Source organism: Pseudophryne corroboree, chromosome 1 (assembly GCF_028390025.1).
Source record: "Pseudophryne corroboree isolate aPseCor3 chromosome 1, aPseCor3.hap2, whole genome shotgun sequence".
Lineage (NCBI taxonomy): Eukaryota > Metazoa > Chordata > Amphibia > Anura > Myobatrachidae > Pseudophryne > Pseudophryne corroboree.
The window spans coordinates 88,110,797-88,134,325 of NC_086444.1; the positions used below are offsets into that span (position 1 = coordinate 88,110,797).

Sequence of the window (23,529 nt, forward strand, 5' to 3'; positions counted from 1 at the left end):
AGCTGCTCCGTACAATTGTATAGTATGCAAATTATAAATGTTACTTCAATGCTGATTGGTTGCCATGGGCAACTTCTCCACTGGCTCACTTCTCCACACTTTTCACTGCTTCATGAATAGACCCCATTGTATTAAGTGACCTTCAGACTGTGTGTATAAGGTGTATATGAAACATAAATGAATTGTGTGAATGTACACACACTTTGTTTAATGCACAAAGTTATAAAAAATATTGGCTAAAATTAACTTCAGGCTGTGTGTATAAGGTGTATATGAAACATAAATGCATTCTGTGTTTAGACTCGGGTTCCACCGCCAAGATATCTCATTATGGTATGCAATTATTCCAAAATACGGAAAAATCCGATATCCAAAATCCAAAAAGCATTTTGGATATGTGATACTCAACCTGTATCAAATAAATGTTTAAATTCCATGACGACTAGTGACTGGCTGATGATTTGTGGTCTCCACACACATGGCCTGAATGACATCTGATGCCTACATTCTCATAATCAGCATAACATAAGGTGTAAGACCTGTTCAAAGTTTCCTGCGGGCAGCACATCCATTGCGTTGACATACATGTGGCATAACAGTAGGACGACGTGTTAGCAGAGCCAAACAACTCTAAGGTGTCACTTTTGCCCCCGCAGTTTAACAAGGAATGTTCACTGGGGCAGTTAAGCTATACCAGTTTTGCACATGCGCAGTGCACTGGAAGCCCCAGAATTGCCAGTCTTTGCTGAGGTCAGTGGGCCATGCCATGTTCCTGCCTTCTGCACAGGCAAGTGCCCTGTCAGGAAGATTGCCTACTCTCACAGGAGACCAGGAGGTCTCAGTTTTTCCTGGAGTGTAGACAACTATCCCCATTTGTCAAACACAAAGATGAATATAAAAAGCATTATACCGTTTGTCAACAGTGAAGCTCATTTATGAAGTTGAATAAATGTTGGCCTTCTTTAGTGCAAATTACCTCAGACTTTACATGCCGCACATAGATCTGTGTGACAAGATGGCAGTACCTTCCTACGGGAGTAGTTGGGCAGAGCATGAAGTGCAAGCTAGGCGCACAGGGCATTGTGCCCACATGCAAATCCTGCGTTTTGTTTTGTCAGACAAAATATTTAAATGAGAGTCAATGGCTAATTACAGGAACAACGCAAGTGCTAGACTTTTAAGTTATTTTCTGAAGTGAAGGCGATCAGGCTCCGGCCTACACTTTCAATGAGAATCCTTTTTACAACTTCCAGTTCCAGGGGAGCGAAGTAAGGCAAAAGTCATCTCTAGTCACATCCCCACCAATGTATGAAAAAACCTCTCAAATACAGTAATGCACGTCATAAATAGAGACCTGAAGTTTGCTCTCTCGTGATTTATAGAGGCTATAAATGAGGCTCAACTGAGCAATATATCAAAAGAAAAATGAAAAAACAATTGTGGCGAGAAATTTTCAGTGACATTTTTATTCTTCTGACCATTCGGGTTCCCAGCTGGAACAAAAGAATAACCAACAGGCGCTATAACTATAAATCAAACAGAAAATTCATACACTTATAAAGACAGTAATAGGAATATCAGAGGCTGCTTCCAATACAGAGGGATCTGCAGAGCCTCAATAGAGAACGGGAAAACGTAAGTAAAGGCAAAGACATTTCTGTAGCTAGGAGTAAGTGCTGTGATTCTCCAAATATGGCACCTATGTATGCGTTAGTCCGGCAACTGGGTTGCATTTGTACAAACTGAAATGCGTTGGTTAAGAAACATTTACCATACCCGAATAAAAAATAGGTATTGTCTTTTCAGAAATTGGTTTACTATATGCACATGCTAAATACAAGGATACATGAAGTCAAATTTAAATGCACTGAAATTGTACCACGTGATGGCTTTTCCAAACACAACTGGGGACTCGGGATCCCGGCGCAGAATGCCGACGGAGGTGGGGTGGTGGTAGGGGTGTGTGAGCGCATCAGAGCCGAGATCCCGAGCGCCGGTCACATGACCGCATCCCATTGATGACAACATGCTATATGAAAATATAAAATACTGAAGTAAAAAAATATGACCATCATTTTACTTACTAATTTGGTTTTGTCGACATCCTCGTTAATACTGAGCAAAGCATCGCTTCCGTTCTAGAAACAAAACAACGCACTGTTAGCTGTTACAACGTACCATGGTCTGTTTTACTGTTTGTACTGTATATCCACATTAAAGAATTTGATTTCAGGCTCGAGAAGAATTCCTGAAAACTCCTTTAGGTTCAAAGCTTAAATATTGTATACTATTTTATTTAAATGACTTCAACTGGCAGAGGAACAGATGTGTCCTCTTACATCTTTACTCCATACGCTACAAGAGTTTTTTTTACGTTAAAATGTGTCTTAATGCGCAAAATAGTGTAATCGGACGCACAAGCAGCTTCTGCTGATTAAAATGATATGCAGTATGCCTATATTCTGTGGGGGATATTCAATTATTTGAAAAGTCAGTTGGGTGTCTGTTTTTTCCTATCTAATAGACAGAAAAAACAGACACTCAACAGACTTTTCAAACATTTGAATTCCCCCCTGTGTGTCACTGCGAATGTATTTGCATACAAAATGCTATGCTACAGTGTTTTCATGGAAAACAATGTAAACGTGGCATTTCGGATGCAGATACAGCCGCAAGTACACACAGAATATAGGCATGTCACATATCATTTTAATCAGCAGAAGCTGCTTGTGCGTCCTTTTACATTATTTTACAATGCGACTTTAAGGGCTGTTTAGTGTGACTGCAGCAAGGATGTAAGAGGACACATCTGTATGTGCCCATTTAGCCCTTTTCAAATTTGCCTACTGCTTACACCCTAGGTGGTACTGTACATTGTCAGCTGAATCCATCATGGTGAAAGATCTAAGGAGGTGACGGACAACTGGAGGCCCCAGAATTGCATGTGGCCCTCTGAGCTTTCACCAGATCCTTCCTGCTTTATTATCAGATTTGTTTTTTATAGTTTGTAAAAAATTATAAACACATACAGCTAGAGATAGATCTCAAACTGTATATATATCTGGCGCTGAAATACAATATATGGTGATAATTTACCAGATGGTAATCAATAAAAATCGTGACCTAATGGGCTGCTGAGCAAAACAGCTGGTTAGGCTGAACAACTAATTGAAGCACAAGAAAAGGGAAAAAATGCTCTGCGCACCAAAAATCACTTAGAATTAATTAATTGATTAATTAAGTGCAGTCTAGCAAGTAGAATGGTTGACTCAATGATGCTTGACCTTTTTTAAATAAAAAATATTTTATCAAACAATAAATGACACAAAACAAAATATATAGAACAAACAATACATATATATATATATATATATATATATATATATGGCAGTTTAAAAACCAGAGGTTTTCACCTCTTGTATATATAAACAGAAACACTGTATTAGGCTTTATAAACGTGCTGTTTAAACAGCATACAATGTATCTAAAATGCAGATCAGATATCTTAAGTAAAAGAAGCTCTCTACAGAGAACAACAATTGATTCTGACACTGGCGTCCCAGTGTGGAATCATATATAATGTCCACAGATGGCTCCACAATGTGAAATTATTAAAAGCAAAGCAAACGGTAATAATTACCCCCGTGCTGATACCTGAGATGTAATGCAGAGTCCTGTATGCATTTGCACGAGGAAGATGTAAAGATTTGTGATTGCTGCCACAATATTAATTAAAGGACAGACTTGCTGGAATACTAATTCTCCGTTGTGAAAAGCCGTCAGTTGACCATCAGATGATGAGATATAGGGAGTTTCCCAGCGAGGGACGTGATCCGTATAGCTAGCAGTAACAGCATGAAACGGCAGCTGATGGCTGGCGCCGCAATGGTCTCACAGCGGAGATCCGTCTGTGTCCAGCTGATCGCTGCAGGACTCTGATGCAGGAACGCCGTTAGCAACTGAACTCCCTTTAACCTCTTGAGGAAGTCTCCGTTGCTAGGAGACGAAACGCGTTGACGCCCCTTTTTACAAGTTCAGTGCAGTGGATATCTGTTACTCCACAGACGGGCTCCTATTATCTCGGCTCCGATACTCCGGTTTTGTTTACATCTAAGCCAAGTGACCTACAAGATCCTACCTCCGCAGTGAGGTTAAAGGGAGTTCAGTTGCTAACGGCGTTCCTGCATCAGAGTCCTGCAGCGATCAGCTGGACACAGACGGATCTCCGCTGTGAGACCATTGCGGCGCCAGCCATCAGCTGCCGTTTCATGCTGTTACTGCTAGCTATACGGATCACGTCCCTCGCTGGGAAACTCCCTATATCTCATCATCTGATGGTCAACTGACGGCTTTTCACAACGGAGAATTAGTATTCCAGCAAGTCTGTCCTTTAATTAATATTGTGGCAGCAATCACAAATCTTTACATCTTCCTCGTGCAAATGCATACAGGACTCTGCATTACATCTCAGGTATCAGCACGGGGGTAATTATTACCGTTTGCTTTGCTTTTAATAATTTCACATTGTGGAGCTATCTGTGGACATTATATATGATTCCACACTGGGACGCCAGTGTCAGAATCAATTGTTGTTCTCTGTAGAGAGCTTCTTTTACTTAAGATATCTGATCTGCATTTTAGATACATTGTATGCTGTTTAAACAGCACGTTTATAAAGCCTAATACAGTGTTTCTGTTTATATATACAAGAGGTGAAAACCTCTGGTTTTTAAACTGCCATATATATATATATGTATTGTTTGTTCTATATATTTTGTTTTGTGTCATTTATTGTTTGATAAAATATTTTTTATTTAAAAAAGGTCAAGCATCATTGAGTCAATCATTCTACTTGCTAGACTGCACTTAATTAATCAATTAATTAATTCTAAGTGATTTTTGGTGCGCAGAGCATTTTTTCCCTTTTATAGTTTGTAACCCTTGCTTAAAATATTGTTGCCGACACTTTAAGTTTCCTCTCTGGGAGAAGCCTGGAGAGAAGAAGCAGGTGGGCGGCTTAAAATGCCGCGATTCTCACACGTTTGAAAAGGGGGCGGTGCTAAAATGACACAATTACAATAGAATCACGTCACTAGGCCCCTGCTGAAGGACTGTGGATCCACGGCATTTCTTCAATTTAGGAAGTGGGTGGAATGCGGGATGAGTGCCCACTCTTCTGGAGGTGTGAGGGACTACCTGAAAAATCGGGCGTCTCCTGCAGGTTCTGGGAGAGTGGGCAAGTATGTTTTTCTTTTACTTGTATTACATTTATTGATGTTACTTATTAGCGGGTACGCTTTACTGTTTTCTGTAGGGTTTCAGAGACAAGCACACCATAGAAAGGACACGTATTCCTCATCTGGAATCTTACCTCGACTGGCTGACCACTTTCATCACTCTAAAAAAGAAACAAACATATATTGTTACATCAATTAAAAAAAAAATTGTAATACAGTTGGGAGAATTTCCATTGTGTGAAATGGGTCCAGGTTGGGAACATTAATAGGGATTTCAGTGGGAAGCAGTCTTTGCACTGCTAGATGACCTGGAAAACATGTTGGGGGTCCTTAAGGAGGGAACCACTGTATTAGAGGCAGGACACCAGATACAACCAGCCAATCAGAAACAGCATCGGTGCGTAATTTACACAAGGGGTTGAGTATCCAGGAAATATACTCCTCCTAACAGGCACATACTGTATGTGTCTGTGTCCGAGTCTACCTGGGTCGCATTTAAAGGAACACACGGACACCTATGCTTGCTCCACCCTTCCCATCCATTTTTATTTCTGTAAGAGTAAGGAGTCGTTACTCATACTGTACCTTCCCTGGATTTATTGGATTTCATGATGTTACCTTCACTAATCTGGATAGCAGTTAAAATGTTTAACAATCATCAGATGAGTGTAGAAGTGCGCCACCTTGTGGAAATCTTTCACATTGTCCATAATCCAGATTTCTTCATTTAGGAGACTAAGGCCCTCATTCCGAGTTGATCGCTCGCTGACGTTTTTCGCAGCGCAGCGATCAGGTTACTACTGCGCATGCGTATGCACCGCAATGCACACGCGCGTCGTACAGGTACAAACAGCATCGTTGCTGTGCAATGCTTCTAGCGACGAATACATTCGCACAACCGATCGCAAGGAGATTGACAGAAAGAGTGTATTTATGGGTGTCAACTGACCGTTTTCTGGGAGTGGTAGGGAAAACGCAGGCGTGTCCAGGCGTTTGCAGGGCGAGCGTCTGACGTCAATTCTGGGGCCAGACAGGCTGAAGTGATCACAAGGGCTGAGTAAGTTCAGACCTACTCAGAAACTGCAAAAAACGTTTTCGTACCTCTCGGCTGCACAGGCGATCGCACACTTGCAAAGCGAAAATACACTCCCCTATAGGCGGCGACTATGCGTTTGCACGGCTGCAAAAAGTAGCTAGCGAGCGATCAACTCGGAATGAGGGCCTAAATGTAATAGTCTGCAAGCAGCCAGAGGTGCATTGTAAATGATTGCTGCTTTATAAAAATAGAGGCAGACTCGCACAAAGTCCTGCACCTCCAGCAGCTCGCAGACTATTACATTTCCATTACGTTATTTTTATCTTTTCTTAATTGTATTTTTTTCTAAAATTTATTTAAAAAAAACCTAATACTACTATCCTATAATGACTTTTTCTTTGGAGCTACTTGGAGCAGAAATAAATATATATATATATATATATATATATATATACCAAACAAAAGAGGCGGCACTCGAAGTCGGTGAACAAATATAAATATATTGTGATAGAGCGTTGACGTTTCGGGGACGTGCTCCCCTTCCTCAGGTTCTGAGGAAGGGGAGCACGTCCCCGAAACGTCAACGCTCTATCACAATATATTTATATTTGTTCACCGACTTCGAGTGCCGCCTCTTTTGTTTGGTGTTATTCAGGGGGAGTCCCCCGGTGGGAAGGCACAGGAGCAAGTATTGCATGTGTGAGCTGTTTCAAGTGGAGTGCCGGAGTCACCATTTCTGTATATATATATATATATATTAGAAATTGTACTATGGCCCTCATTCCGAGTTGTTCGCTCGCAAGCTGCTTTTAGCAGCTTTGCACACGCTAAGCCGCCGCCTACTGGGAGTGAATCTTAGCTTATCAAAATTGCGAACGAAAGATTCGCAATATTGCGAAAAGACTTCTCTGTGCAGTTTCTGAGTGGCTCGAGACTTACTCTTCCAGTGCGATCAGTTCAGTGCTTGTCGTTCCTGGTTTGACGTCACAAACACACCCAGCGTTCGCCCAGACACTCCTCCGTTTCTCCAGCCACTCCCGCGTTTTTCCCAGAAACGGTAGCGTTTTTTCAAACACTCCCATAAAACGGCCTGTTTCCGCCCAGAAACACCCACTTCCTGTCAATCACATTACGATCACCAGAACGAAGAAAAAACCTCGTAATGCCGTGAGTAAAATTCCTAACTGCATAGCAAATTTACTTGGCGCAGTCGCAGTGCGAACAATGCGCATGCGCAGTTAGCGGAAAATCGCTGCGATGCGAAGAAAATTACAGAGCGAACAACTCGGAATGACCACCTATGTACCAGAAAAACCTCAAATCTTTGGATCTCTAGAATATTATTAACATTTACATATACAGTGCCAGGATATTCCACTGCACTTTACATACAGTAAATACGGTATTTATTTCTATATATAACTTTTAAAAAGTATGACACTATGGGGGTGATTCAGATCTGATCGCTGGTGTGCGTTTTCGCACAGCGGGCGATCAGTGATAGACTGTGCATGCACCGCAAATGCGCACGTGCGTCGCCAAACAACAACAGGCATCTCCGTCCAGAGACAGGATGGTGCAAACATTTCGATCGCATGGGCGTTCGCAAGGCGATTGACAGGAAGAGGCTGCTTGTGGGTGGTAACTGACCATTTATTGGGAGTGTCAGGGAAAATGCAGGCGTTCCCAAGCGTCTTCAGGGAGGGTGTGTAATGTCAGCTCTAGCCCCGACTAGCCTGTTCTCATTGCACTGTAGCAGTAAGTCCTGGCCTGCGCACAGACTGCACACGCTGGATTTTTGCAACTCGGTGTACGCACAGGATGCGAATTTACACAATTGCACGGGGCTAATTTAGACTACCCTTGGGCGGCGACTATTTGAGCGCAGGACAGCAAAGTTAGCAGCCCAGCGATCAGGTCTGAATTATAGTCAATTACCCCCTGTATTACTGCATTATACTGATGTCATTTCTAATATCCTAATTGGAGGGCCTAAGGATTCCACCTTCTAAGGAAGGACATATACTGGGACCACTGTATTCAAAAGGGCAATATTATTAAATGAAAAGTCGATGCTTCGTAAATAAACTATGACTTCTTTTTGTTACTTTGGTACAATTTACCTAAATCTGGTACTTTCAGTTATGAATCCAATGAATCTGTGAATACTGCATTAGGTGGCGCTTGTTCTTTTTACTGTTACATTAAGATGCAGAATTCCGCAGTGTAAATAAACTTACAGCCAACACTACTATACAGACAACAGACATGTCGGTGGACCCGCCGACACGAGCGGCCGATTCAGTTAAGTATACAGAGCCGCCGATTCAAGTAAGTATACACACTTACCAATCGGCCACTCAATGTGTCGGTCCTCTCATCCAGCTGGACGGGCATTTAATATTTTGCCCACCGAACTGCAACATCAGCCCCCACAGCAATTGTAAAGGTGATTGGCCTTCAGCTGTTCTGCACAGCCGACACAATATCTCTATGAGAGACATTCACAGATATATCTGGTGTACACACCCGCCGTTGGGCTTGCGATATATCGCCTAGTGTGTACCCAGCTTAAACCTCGCAATTGCATGTACCTCCCGTTTAATATAAAGCTCTAATACTGTGATTTATAGTGTTTTGGGGTTTTAGGAAAAGAAAAGATATATTTTGATTTTCATGGTATAATAGAAATTACGTTCATAACTGGATGATGTCTACACAGAGCAGTAATAAGTATTTATACAGAGAATTATGTTTGTGTTCTGATTGGGTAATAACACAGAACTAACCATACTCACAAGGTTTTGGAATAAAAGAATGCAGCTATTCCAGAGATCTAATTTTGTTTGGACAAAAGTAAAATGATAGGGTATTGTCTGGCACAGAACAGAATCTAATTAATGTGTGTAAACAGCTCCAGTTTGAACATAATACTATAAATGCCATTTATATCTCTCTATTTATACCCATACTGACCATTACTGACTGGAAGGAGGGGGTCAACTAATAGAACCACGATGATTGGGTCCAGTCTCCAAAAACGGAACATTATACAATACAGTTTATATATATATATATATATATATATATATACAATACAGTTTATATATATATATATATATATATATATATATAAATTATAGATTTGTTTATATTGTTAGTATTTTTTCACTCTCATTATTCGGTTTTCTGCCTTAGTGAGGAAGGGAACACTAACGTTCCTATTGAGCATTTTACTGACCCAAGGGACAATTACAAAGTACCAGCAGATCATAGGTCATCATCATCATCGCATTTTCCGTTGAGTACATCCTGCACTGTATCACCTGCATTTGCGTGTACTCAGTTCCCCATTTCGGAGGATGCACAGTGTGAAAACATGCAAAATACGCTCCACTGATAGACATATGTTTAACTCATCATCAGCCACCCTTGGCTGTCACGTTGTTAGTCTGCATATTATTGGGGCACATTTATCAATGAGTGTTAGCTATTTAAAACTCATTGCGTATGTGTCACGGGCTGCGACCCGTGTCTCCTGCAGCGTCCGGTCTTTGTCAGGCACGTCCTTCCATCCTCGACCTCCGGCTCAATAGTTACCGGGATACTTAGCTCATGTGGCGGGCTGGGGGAACTTCCGCTCTGCGTCCTATTGAGTTGCCTGGTTACACAAACGCCAGGCACTCACAGGACAGCAGGACATGTAGTGGGGCAGCTGTATGTAATTAAGGGGAGGTTTGTCTTCACTGAGTTGCTAATTGGCTCATGCTCCCTTCATCTTCCTGGTCTGCCTCTCACTCTGTGCTGGTTATAGTTCCTGGCTGCAGCAGGAGCCCTTGTCTGTTGGTTCTAGTACTAGCCTGTGGATTCCTCTGCCCGGTTACCTTCCGAACGTCTCCTGCAGAGTTCCTGTGTCAGTTGCATAATCTGTCACACTGATTGTTTGCAATCTTTGCTAATTCTACCTCTCGTCAATTTATTGTAGTGTTTTGTGCTTTTCTGTGTTTCTTTCTCCTGTACTCCCATTTCAAGTAATTCCACCTGCTGGTTCCGAGCTCTCTCTGTCGTGTGCTCTCATATCCTCATTACATTCCATACCTTGCTACTCCTGTCTTGTCCTTGTCTTTTACCCTTTAGTCTTTATATCTTTGGATCTCCTGACACTGTAGTGCCATTCTCTTTCTCTTGTCTTTTGTCTTAGAGCTACTAGTTTCTTCTATAGGTCTTTCATTCTATCGGCATTGACTTGGGTCACTGGGAGCTAAGCTCGCAGTACCACCAGTGGCGTAAGTTCTGGTGGCATCCAAGTACCGGTAGGCACATCACGCCTTATGGGAAAAGCGGCTATTATAGGCTAGAAGACCCGCTGGTGAGTTCTGCGAGTCTTAGCCTGGGGTGTACAAGGGTCATTGCCCAGAAGATCTTTAGAAACCCTAGACTCTTCGGAAAGAAGATTCTTCATTTATAACAGTATGATAAATGGTTCTCCAGCCAATCAGCCCCCAACTGTCATGTGTTTCAAAAATGACATTTGTGAGCTGATTGGCTGGGGCACCATATATCATGCGCTATGAGTTGTAAACAGCTAAAACTGGTTGATAAATGGGCCCCTTTATATGTAGGATAATATTATATGTAGCTTAATATCATAAACATAGTAACACACATGAATGCACAACCTCCATATAAAAAAATGTATCCGTATCTGCAGTTCACAGTTCATCTGTAAGGAAATACCGTGGTCTGTGCTCTGCGGCAGGTATGGACTTGTACAGCATGTACTGCTACGGACTATAATGGCTGTAAGAGTCACTGAGAATAATCCGCCCTTCACTGTGTTACTCAGTCTGCCATGCTAATTACAGTGAACAGTTTTATAACCCTCGTAAAAAGTGTGTCTGAAAATACACCCACTATTAAAAAATTGCAAACATCATGACGGAACCTTGTTTTGGTGGATTTGGTGATTGAACAGACAGAGATGACTCAATTAGAAATAGAAGAATTCCAGCATTATTTTCCTGCACAAGCAAACACAGGAATAACAAAGGGTTCAGCGCCCGGATGTAGCGGTTTTCCCATGGTGGCTGCTTGTGATTGGCCGAGCAGGTAAAATAATGGTTCAAAACTTTTATTAATCAGATGCTTAGAGATGAGATAAAATATTCTTTAAACTCATCTCTTAAGGAGAAGTGGGACGTTTGTCAATGGGCCATAACTCTTATGGGCGCCAGAAGTGCAGCTACCACGGGGGGCCCAGAGGTTGGGCCAGTCATGGGCGTGCTTGTAGTTCCATTAGCTGTAGCGCGGGCCACAGCATGCAGAAAGAGTCAGGAGCCACAACTGCAAGTTACGTGTAATTCTAAATATGAATTCATTCAATATATATTTACAGGGGTGTGGTGTATTTTGTCAACATTCATCATACCGACCTTCATAATGTTGACATGAGGTTGCCAACAAGTCATAATGTTGACATGCTCGTGCAATGTCGGCATTGGCCTGATCAACAGTCATCATGTTGACACTGATGAAATGTCGACATGATTCATTACCTGGAATTGTGGGTTGCCAGCTCATATAGCGTCTTCCAGGTGCGACAGTGAGCTGATGCTGAAATCAGGTGGATCCAGCTGCATTTGCAGTGGTGAGTATGCCTAACCCTAACCCGCCCCTCCTGAAGCCTAACCCTAACCATCCCCCTAGTGCCTAACCCTAACCCTCCCTCTAGTGCCAAACCCTCCCCTCCTGCAGCCTAACCCTAACCATCCCCCTAGTGCCTAACCCTCCCCTACCGCAGCCTAACCCTAACCATACACCTAGTGCCTAACCCTAACAATCCCCTCCTGCAGCCTAACCCTAACCATCCCCCTAGTGCCTAACCCTGCCCTAACGCAGCCTAACCCTAACCCTCCCCCTAGTGCCTAACCCTCCACTACCGCAGCCTAACCCTAACCCTCCCCCTAGTGCCTAACCCTCCCCTCCTGCAGCCTAACCCTAACCCTCCCCCTAGTGCCAAACCCTCCACTACCGCAGCCTAACCCTAACCCTCCCCCTAGTGCCTAACCCTCCCCTCCTGCAGCCTAACCCTAACCATCCCCCTAGTGCCTAACCCTAACCCTCCCCTCCTGCAGCCTAACCCTAACCATCCCCCTAGTGCCTAACCCTAACCCTCCCCTCCTGCAGCCTAACCCTAACCATCCCCCTAGTGCCTAACCCTCCCCTACCGCAGCCTAACCCTAACCATACACCTAGTGCCTAACCCTAACAATCCCCTCCTGCAGCCTAACCCTAACCATCCCCCTAGTGCCTAACCCTGCCCTAACGCAGCCTAACCCTAACCCTCCTCCTAGTGCCTAACCCTCCACTACCGCAGCCTAACCCTAACCCTCCCCCTAGTGCCTAACCCTCCCCTCCTGCAGCCTAACCCTAACCCTCCCCCTAGTGCCTAACCCTCTACTACCGCAGCCTAACTCTAACCCTCCCCCTAGTGCCTAACCCTCCCCTCCTGCAGCCTAACCCTAACCATCCCCCTAGTGCCTAACCCTCCCCACCTGCAGCTTAACCCTAACCCTCCCCCTAGTGCCTAACCCTCCCCTACCACAGCCTAACCCTAACCATCCCCCCAGTGCCTAACCCTGACAATCCCCTCCTGCAGCTTAACGCTAACCCTCCACTCCTGCAGCCTAACCCTCCTCCTAGTGCCTAAGCCTAACCCTCCCCTGCTGCAGCTTAACCCTTACCCTACCCTTAATGCCTAACCCCAACCACCACCTCCTGCAGCCTAACCCTAACCCTCCCCCTAGTGCCTAATCCTAACCCTCCCCTCCTGAAGCCTAATTCCTAACCCTTCTCCTAGTGTGTAAGACTAACCCTCCACTTCCGTAGCCAAACCCTCCCCCTAGTGCCCAAGCCTAACCCTCCCCTCCCAAAGTCTACCTCTCCCCCTAGTGCTTAATCCTAACCCTCCCCTCCTGCAGCCTAACCCTCCTCCGAGTGCCTTACCTTATCCTCCCTCAGACAGCCTAATACCCCCTTACCATAACCTCCCCTCCAACAGCCTCACCCTATCCTTCCTCCAGTCACTTAGACTAAGCTCCCCTCCTGCAGCCTAACCCTAACGCTACCAATTGTGCCTTACCCTAACCTCCCCTAACTCAGCATATCCCTACCCTAGTGCTTTATCCAAAACTTCCCTCCTGCAGCCTAGCCCTAACCCTCCCCTGTTGCATTACCCTAACCTCCCCTCACACAGCCTAACCCTAACTCTCCACTGCTTGTCAGTGCAGAATATTTGCAATTTACATGTTGACATAAGGCCTGATTCATTAAGGATTGCAAATTCAAAGTTGCATGCAGCAATTTTGCATTTGCAATCCTTAGCAAAGCAAATGCAGGAGGCAGTGTATACCACCTCCTCCCTGCACACCACCTCCTCCCTGCACACCACCTCTTTCCTGCATACCACCTCCTCCCTGCATACCACCTCCTCCCTGCATACCACCTCCTCCCTGCACACCACCTCCTCCCTGCACACCACCTCTTTCCTGCATACCACCTCCTCCCTGCATGCCACCTCCTCCCTGCATACCACCTCCTCCCTGCATACCACCTCTTTCCTGCATACCACCACCTCCCTGCACACCACCTCTTTCCTGCATACCACCTCCTCCCTGCATACCACCTCCTCCCTGCATACCACCTCCTCCCTGCATACCACCTCCTCCCTGCACACCACCTCCTACCTGCACACCACCTCCTCCCTGCACACCACCTCCTCCCTGCATACCACCTCTTTCCTGCATACCACCTCCTCCCTGCACACCACCTCTTTCCTGCATACCACCTCCTCCCTGCATACCACCTCCTCCCTGCATACCACCTCCTCCCTGCATACCACCTCTTTCCTGCATACCACCTCCTCCCTGCATACCACCTCCTCCCTGCATACCACCTCCTCCCTGCATACCACCTCTTTCCTGCATACCACCTCCTCCATGCATACCACCTCCTCCCTGCACACCACCTCCTACCTGCACACCACCTCCTCCCTGCACGCCACCTCCACCCTGCATACCACCCCTTTCCTGCATACCACCTCCTCCCTGCATACCACCTCTTTCCTGCATACCACCTCCTTCCTGCTTACCACCTCCTCCCTGCATACCACCTTTTCCTGCATACCACCTCTTTCCTGCATACCACCTCCTCCCTGCCTACCACCTCCTCCCTGCACACCACCTCCACCCTGCATACCACCTCCTCCCTGCATACCACCTCCTCCCTGCATACCACCTCTTTCCTGCATACCACCTCCTCCCTGCATACCACCTCCACCCTGCATACCACCTCTTTCCTGCATACCACCTCCTCCCTGCATACCACCTCTTTCCTGCGTACCACCTCATCCCTGCATACCACCTCCTCCCTGCATACCACCTCTTTCCTGCATACCACCTCCTCCCTGCATACCACCTCCTCCCTGCATACCACCTCCTCCCTGCACACCACCTCCTCCCTGCACACCACCTCCTCCCTTCACACCACCTCCTCCCTACACACCGCCTCCTCCCTGCACACCACCTCCTACCTACATTTGCGAAGCTAACGCATATGTGATGAACATCACGACCAATGTTTCATCTGCAATGGCAGGATGAGTAAGCTTCCATTTACTCAGCCTTGCCATCGCTAAGGGGACTGCGAGGCCAAGGATAGTACGTACGCGACACAGCCCTTGGCCTCACCACACCTGAAAAATGGGAGCATGTCCCGAACGCCAGCTGCCCCCGCCCCACCCCGCAAATGCCACTGCCAGTTAATCAGGCAGAGGCATTCACATTTTAGTGACGGGGTCGCAGGTCATATTCTGCATATGCGCACTAACTCCAGCATCGGCCAAATGCAGTATGCGATCCTTACTGAATTGAGCCCAATGTGAACATGTGACATTCTGCACATGCCAATATGCTCAACTATGACATTTTAGAAATGACAACGGCCCTCATTCCGAGTTGTTCGCTCGCTAGCTGCTTTTAGCAGCCGTGCAAACGCTAAGCCGCCGCCCTTTGGGAGTGTATCTTAGCTTAGCAGAAGTGCGAACGAAAGGATCGCAGAGCGGCACCAAAATATTTTTGAGTAGTTTCAGAGTAGCTTCAGACCTACTCAGTGCTTGCGATCACTTCAGACCATTCAGTTCCTGTTTTGACGTCACAAACACGCCCTGCGTTCGCCCAGCCACCCCTGCGTTTTTCCCGGCATGCCTGCGTTTTTTCGAACACTCCCTGAAAACGGTCAGTTGACACCCAGAAATGCCCACTTCATGTCAATCACTCTGTGGCCAGCAGTGCAACTGAAAAGCTTTGCTAGACCTTGTGTAAAAAACCATCGGCTGTTGTGAAAGTACGTCGCGCATGTGCATTGCGCCGCATAAGCAGAAGTGCCGCTTTTTTGCCTAACCGCTGCGCTGCTAACGAAAACAGTTAGCGATCAACTCGGAATGACCACCCATATCACAACTGTTGACAACTATATATCTCTAATCACAGTATGTCACTACATACAAAGTATATACAATGTAGTAGAATTAATCAGATATCATTTAGTATACTCTAGGTCTTCATACAGTACCCGCTATTTATTTTAATATGGGGACCAAGAAAAGATTTTACCAAATGATGAAACATGAAAGTTTCTTAGCATTCCAAATAATTGTGGCCTTGTAGTTGGTATCAAATAATAGGTATACGGTGCTTAGGTTGACCTCACTTAGGCCCTCATTCCGAGTTGTTCGCTCGCTAGCTGCTTTTAGCAGCATTGCACACGCTAGGCCGCCACGCTCTGGGAGTGTATCTTAGCATAGCAGAATTGCGAACAAAGATTAGCAGATTTGCGTATAGAAAATTCTTAGCAGTTTCTGAGTAGCACCAGACTTACTCAGCCATTGCAATCAGTTCAGTTAGTTTCGTTCCTGGTTTGACGTCACAAACACACCCAGCGTTCGCCCAGACACTCCCCCGTTTCTTCAGACACTCCCGCGTTTTTCCCAGAAACGCCAGCGTTTTTTCGCACACTCCCATAAAACGGCCAGTTTCCGCCCAGAAACACCCACTTCCTGTCAATCACACTCCGATCACCAGAACAATGAAAATTCCTTGTTACGCCGTGAGTAAAATATCTAACTTTTGAGTAAAATAACTATGCGCATGCGCTCTGCGAACCTTGCGCATGCGCAGTAAGCGACTAATCGCAATATAGCGAAACTCGGCAACGAGCAAACAACTCGGAATGAGGGCCTTAGTTCGACAGTCAATAGGTCGACCACTATTGGTCGACATGCGTTAGGTTGACCCCTGAAAAATGTCGACCTGGGCATTAGGTCGATATGGCAAATGTCAACACATAAAAAGGTATACATGAGTTTTTCACAATTTTTTTTATTTTTATTTTACTTTTTCATACTTTACAATCCACATGGACTACGCTTGGGGATAGCCCGAAGCATAATGAGCGAACACGGTGCACTAATTGGGGTTCCCGATCACTGTACGAAGAAAACAACACCAAACAAACAAATGTTGACCTTTTTCCATCTCGACCAGCCGACCACGTTGACATTTTCCAGGTGTCAACCTAGTGCCTGTCGACTAATAGTGGTCGACCTAACAAGTGTCGACCTAAATAAGGTCGACCCAACAAACCTATTCCCAAATAATAGTCCCTTTATGCGGCGGGACATAATGCCACCCGAGTCCTGAGGCCATGCGGGATAGCGGCTGAACTCGGCCATTTTTTTAAAGGGGCAATCACTTACAAGGCACAGTTTTGCCTTGTAAGTGATTGGCCCTTTAAAATAATGTCCGAGTTCGGCCACCATCCTGCATGGCTGCCGTTCTCGGTTGGCATTATGGGGGTCATTCCGAGTTGATCGCTAGCTGCTTTCGTTCGCAGTGCACCGATCAGGCAAAAAAATGGCACTTCTGCGCATGCGTATGGGGCGCAATGCGCACGCGCGACGTACTTTCACAACAACCGATGCAATTTCACACAAGGTCTAGCGACGCTTTCCAGTCGCACTGCTGGCCGCAGTGTGATTGGCAGGAAGTGTGTGTCTCTGAGAGGTAACTGACCGTTTTCGGGGAGTGTGTGTAAAAACGCAGGCGTGCCTGGAGTAACGCAGGCGTGGCTGTGTGTTCCTGACGTCAAAACAGGAACTAAATAGTCTGAAGTGATCGCAAGCTAGGAGTAGGTCTGGAGCTGCTCTGAAGCTGCACAAAATTATTTTGTAGCCGCTCTGCGATCCTTTCGTTCGCACTTCAGCTAAGATGAACTCCCAGAGGGCGGCGGCTTAGCGTTTGCACGGCTGCTAAAAGCAGCTAACGAGCGGAATGAGGGCCAATATCCTGCCGATAGTGTTAAAAACTGCTATGAACAGCGCTTTTTAGTGGAGGTACTCCGGGGTACTCGGGGCCACCACCTTTCTTTTGGTCTAATATTTAATTCTTATAACTAGTTCCAGAAAGAGGAAGAAATCAGTGAAGTCATTTCAGAAATGAATGGAATAAGCAGCGGCCACTTACCCATAGTGCGGGAGCCGCTATACATCTTATCAGCCTGTAACATGGCGGAGTACCGGCTTGTTTCTCTCATAGATAAAAAGCAGTGGCCATGATAAAAATGTAATATATTTATAAATTCACCATGTTTCCTCTAGTTCAACAAGATTATGGACAGAGCTGAGGCTTATCACACCTCAATTAGACTACAGTTCTGTTTCTGTGAAAGTGAAAGCAAACAATGGAACTGTACTAAAACGTGATCTCAACAAGATAACTTGGTAAGACCGTCATGAAAGAGAAGGTCTATGTAAAACATATTTCTATACATAACCCCTTAATACTGTATGTGCTGTACATAGGTAAAATAAATATATATAAAATACACATCTAGACTGTAAGTTCCACTGGGGCACGGACGGAGATGAATGGCCAAAATAATCTCTGTAAAGCGCTGCGGAATATGTGTGCGCTATATAAATGACTGGTAATAATAATAATCTTTGTAACCAGTGGACCGTACTTTGTGTGTGTGATTGGTTATCCCCTGACATGTTTTCTGGCCCGATTTAGTTTTTATTGAAAACTTCACTTCCACACCCAAAATGACCCCTGCCTAGTCCCCCAGCTCAGTACATTGCAAAACTTGTATTCTTAACACTTAGGCCAAGGGACGCTGGGCCAGGATGTAATTGGTGGAAGGAATGTAGTTCTATAATGGCTGTATTCAGAGAAAAACCTCAGCAGCGAATGCTACGCACCAGGGTACGAGTAACTCTTTCTACATAACATATTAACCCCTTGTTGTCGTATAGTTTAATGGTGAACTGCATTGGAAAGCATTGAGATGTAAGGGACCTGGCCTGAGACAATGATATAGCAATATTCCAGCTCCTCTCCTTATAGGGGGTCATTCCGAGTTGATCGCTCGCTAGCTGCTTTTAGCAGCATTGCAAACGCTAGGCCACCGCCCTCTGGGAGTGTATCTTAGCTTAGCAGAATTGCTAACGAAAGGTTAGCAGAACTGCTACTAAATAATTTCTTGCAGTTTCTGAGTAGCTCCAGACCTACTCCTAGACTGCGATCACCTCAGTCCGTTTAGTTCCTGGTTTGACGTCACAAACACGCCCTGCGTTCGTCCAGCCACTCCCCCGTTTCTCCAGCCACTCCTGAGTTTTTACCTGGCACGCCTGCGTTTTTTTAGCACACTCCATGAAAACGTCCAGTTTCCGCCCAGAAACACCCACTTCCTGTCAATCACACTACGATCACTCGAGCGATGAAAAAACGTTGCTCGAGCTTGTGTAAATCTACAAAGTTTTGTGTGAAAGTACTTAGCGCATGCGCGCTAAGTACCATGCACATGCGCATTTTTGCCTTTTTTTACTTAATCGCTGCACTGTGAAAATCGGCAGCGAGCGATCAACTCGGAATGACCCCCATAGTCCCATTCTCAGAGACTAGATGGCCTATTGAAAGGAGGACTGTGCACCTGACTAAGAGGCGGGCGCTAACTGCACTTACGTACATCGGTGGTCATTCCGAGTTGTTCGCTCGCTAGCTGTTTTTAGCAGCCGTGCAAACGCTATGCCGCCGCCCACTGGGAGTGTATTTTAGCTTAGCAGAAGTGCGAACGATTGTAATGCAGAGCGGCTACAAAATAATTTTGTGCAGTTTCAGAGTAGCTTCAAACCTACTAAGCGCTTGCGATCACTTCAGCCCATTCAGTTCCGGATTTGACGTCACAAACACGCCCTGCGTTCGCCCAGCCACGCCTGCGTTTTTCCAGGCACGCCTGCGTTTTTTCGAACACTCCCTGAAAACGGTCAGTTGACACCCAGAAACGCCCACTTTATGTCAATCACTCTGCGGCATCCAGTGCTACTGAAAAGCATCGCTAGACCCTGTGTGAAACGACATCGTTCGTTGTAATAGTATGTCGCACGTGCGCATTGCGCCGCGTACGCATGCGCATTGCGCCGCGTACGCATGCGCAGAAGTGCCATTTTTTAGCCTCATCGCTGCACAGCGAACGAATGCAGCTAGCGAACAACTGGGAATGACCACCATCATTGGATGCTATGTTCTCCTTAGCTTAGGTAACATTCAATTATCATCAACATGTACAGTCAGGGAACAGATATTTTGGCTACATCAGTATATACAATGCTAGTCTTAACAAAAGCCAATTAACTGGCTGTTACAGTTCTTCTGTGGTAACTGAAAAGCACTTATTGAATTATCTATTCATTTAAAGAAATCACAGTTGTATGAGTAGCGCTAGATAAGCCAAAAAGCTATAATTAAAGAAAAAAGAAAAACCAAAGAAGAAAAAAAAAAAAACAATTATCACAAGTGTAAGCTGATTGGTCCGTTCGCCACGGCACATGCTACTCATCATGATGTGCCAACACCATTCCCTGTACCCATACTGTCAGCAGAGAAGGGCAAGTGGCTCAGCACCTATCAGGGAGAATAACTAACTGGGAGTATTTTCATTTCAATCAATTACAGCAAAGATGGCCAAAATCCAGTTTTGCAGCAGAACAGGCCATTTCACAGAGGTGTGATGTTCCAATGACACAGCATTCAAGTTATGCCCTTGCTTGTTCCTTCTGAAACGTACTGATATATTACGCGTTTCACAGCAGATTACGCATTTCGCAGAATTTGTAGTAGACACAAAGAGCTGGGACAATGACAGTATTAATTCACTCTGCTCTGCACTGTCATTTAGAAATGAAACACACATTCCTCATGGAACAAGTAAGGCAAAATTCACACCCAAATACCCAAATGCCAAATGTGATGAAAATTCCATAGAACAGTTTTGAAAATGTCACTTATTTGTATTGAGTATTTATAGCTACCAAATGGTAATGGAAAGATGTACGTAAACACCTACTGTAAGTACTGTACCAGGAGATATGCTTCACACAGCTGCATCAGGAACACACACACTAAATATACTGTCAGGATGGTACAGCTCAGACACTTGCAAGGTGGCACCGCCTAGACACATGTAGGGTGACAAAGCTCAGACACATGCATGGTGGCTCAGCTCAGTCACATGCTGGATGGTGCAGCTAGTCACACAGAGGATGGTGCAGCTCAGTCACGCGCAGAATGGCACAGTTCAGTCACACACAGGGTGGGAGCTCAGTCAATCGCAGAGTGGCACAGCTGAGGCACACAGAGCATGGGAGCTCGCATGTCATGCACAGAGAGGCACAACTGAGCCACACATAGAATGGAAGCTCAGTGACGCGCAGAGTGGCATAGCTGAGTTACACAGTATGGGAGATCAGTGACATGCAGAGTGGCACAACTGAGTCACACAGAGATAGGGGCTCAGTCACGTGCAGAGTGGCAAAGCTGAGTCACAAAAAGAATAGGAGCTCAGTGACATGCAGAGTGGCACAACTGAGTCACACAGAGATAGGGACTCAGTCACGTGCAGAGTGGCAAAGCTGAGTCACGAAAAGAATAGGAGCTCAGTGACATGCAGAGTGGCACAACTGAGTCACACAGAGATTGGGGCTCAGTCACGTGCAGAGTGGCAAAGCTGAGTCACAAATAGAATGGGAGCTCAGTGACATGCAGAGTGGCACAACTGAGTCACACAGAGAATGGGAGCTCAGTTACATGCAGAGTGGCACAGCTGAGTCACACATAGGATAGGAGCTCAGTAACGCACAGAGTGGCACAGCTGAGTCACAGAGAATGGGAGCTCAGTCACGCGTAAAGTGGCACAGCCGAGTCACACAGAGAATAGGAGCTCAATCACACGCAGAGTGGCACACCCGAGTCACACAGAGCATGGGAGCTCAGTTACTTGCAGAGTGGCACAGCTGAGTCACACATAGGATGAGAGCTCAGTCACGCACAGAGCGGCACAGATGAGTCACAGAGAATGGGAGCTCATTCACACGCAGAGTGGCACAGCTGAATCACACAGAGAATGGGAGCTCAGTCACACGCACAGTGGCACAGCTGAGTCACACAGAGCATGGGAGCTCAGTTACGTGCAGAGTGGCACAGCTGAGTCACACATAGGATAGAAGCTCAGTCACGCAGAGCGGCACAGCTGAGTCACAGAGAATGGCAGCTCAGTCACGCGTAAAGTGGCACAGCTGAGTCACACAGAGAATGGGAGCTCAGTCACACACAGAGTGGCACAGCTGAATCACAGAGAATGGCAGCTCAGTCACGCGTAAAGTGGCACAGCTGAGTCACACAGAGCATGGGAGCTCAGTTACGTGCAGAGTGGCACAGCTGAGTCACACATAGGATGGGAGCTCAGTCACGCACAAAGCCGCACAGCTGAGTCACAGACAATGTGAGCTCATTCACACGCAGAGTGGCACAGTTGAGTCACACAGAGAATGGGAGCTCAGTCACACGCAGAGTAGCACAGCTGAGTCACACAGAGCATGGGAGCTCAGTTACTTGCAGAGTGGCACAGCTGAGTCACACATAGGATGGGAGCTCAGTCACGCACAGAGCGGCACAGCTGAATCACAGAGAATGACAGCTCAGTCACGCGTAAAGTGGCACAGCTGAGACACACAGAGAATGGGAGCTCAGTCACGCACAGAGTGGCACAGCTGAGTCACAGAGAATGGGAGCTTAGTCACACACAAAATTGTGCAGTTCAGCCACACTCCAGATGGGGAAGCTCAGACACATGCAGAATGGAGAGCTCAGATACACGCAGGATGGAGACCTCAGTCACAAGCCGGATGGTACTGCTCAGTCACACGCAGGATGGTACAGCTCAGTCACATGCAGGATGGTACAGCTCAGCCACACGCAGAATGGAAAGCTCAGTCACACGCAGGATGGAGAGCTCAGCAACACGCACGATGGAGTGCTCAGTCACACGCAGGATGGTGCAGCTTGTCATATGCATGATGGTACTGCTCAGTCACATGCAGGATGGTACAGCTTGTCACACGCAGGATGGTACAGCTCAGTCACATGCAGGATGGAGAGCTCAGTCACACGCAGGATGGAGAGCTCAGTCACATGCAGGATGGAGAGCTCAGTCACACGCAGGATGGAGAGCTCAGTCACATGCAGGATGGAGAGCTCAGTCACACGCAGGATGGTACAGCTCAGTCACATGCAGGATGGTACAGCTCAGTCACATGCAGGATGGAGAGCTCAGTCACATGCAGGATGGAGAGCTCAGTCACATGCAGGATGGAGAGCTCAGTCACACGCAGGATGGTACAGCTCAGTCACATGCAGGATGGAGAGCTCAGTCACACACAGTATGGTACAGGTCAGTCATATGCAGGATGGAGAGTTCAGTCACACGCAGGATGGAGAGCTCAGTCACACGCAGGATGGTACAGCTCAGTCACATGCAGGATGGAGAGCTCAGTCACACGCAGGATGGTACAGCTCAGTCACATGCAGGATGGAGAGCTCAGTCACACACAGTATGGTACAGGTCAGTCATATGCAGGATGGAGAGTTCAGTCACACGCAGGATGGAGAGCTCAGTCACACGCAGGATGGTACAGCTCAGTCACATGCAGGATGGAGAGCTCAGTCACATGCAGGATGGAGAGCTCAGTCACATGCAGGATGGAGAGCTCAGTCACATGCAGGATGGAACAGTTTGTCACACGCAGGATGGTACCGCTCAGTCACACGCAGGATGGTACAGCTCAGTCACATGCAGGATGGAGAG

At 46.1% G+C, this 23,529-nt stretch overlaps 1 protein-coding gene and 1 long non-coding RNA gene across 3 annotated transcripts in view; one reads left to right on the plus strand and one right to left on the minus strand.

The window, feature by feature from the left end:
• DAB2 (DAB adaptor protein 2) overlaps window positions 1-23,529 on the minus strand; it is a 110,168-nt gene that overhangs the window by 67,529 nt on the left and 19,110 nt on the right. For both annotated transcript variants that reach the window (XM_063961268.1, XM_063961258.1), the window contains exons 6-7: window positions 5,372-5,398; window positions 2,085-2,138 (exon numbers count right to left, since the gene is read on the minus strand). In XM_063961268.1, the coding sequence (XP_063817338.1) occupies window positions 2,085-2,138; window positions 5,372-5,398 (81 nt within the window). The remainder of the gene's footprint in view (window positions 1-2,084; window positions 2,139-5,371; window positions 5,399-23,529) is intronic.
• Window positions 1-23,529, plus strand: part of LOC135056303 (uncharacterized) — a 57,447-nt gene that overhangs the window by 14,785 nt on the left and 19,133 nt on the right. The window lies entirely within an intron of this gene.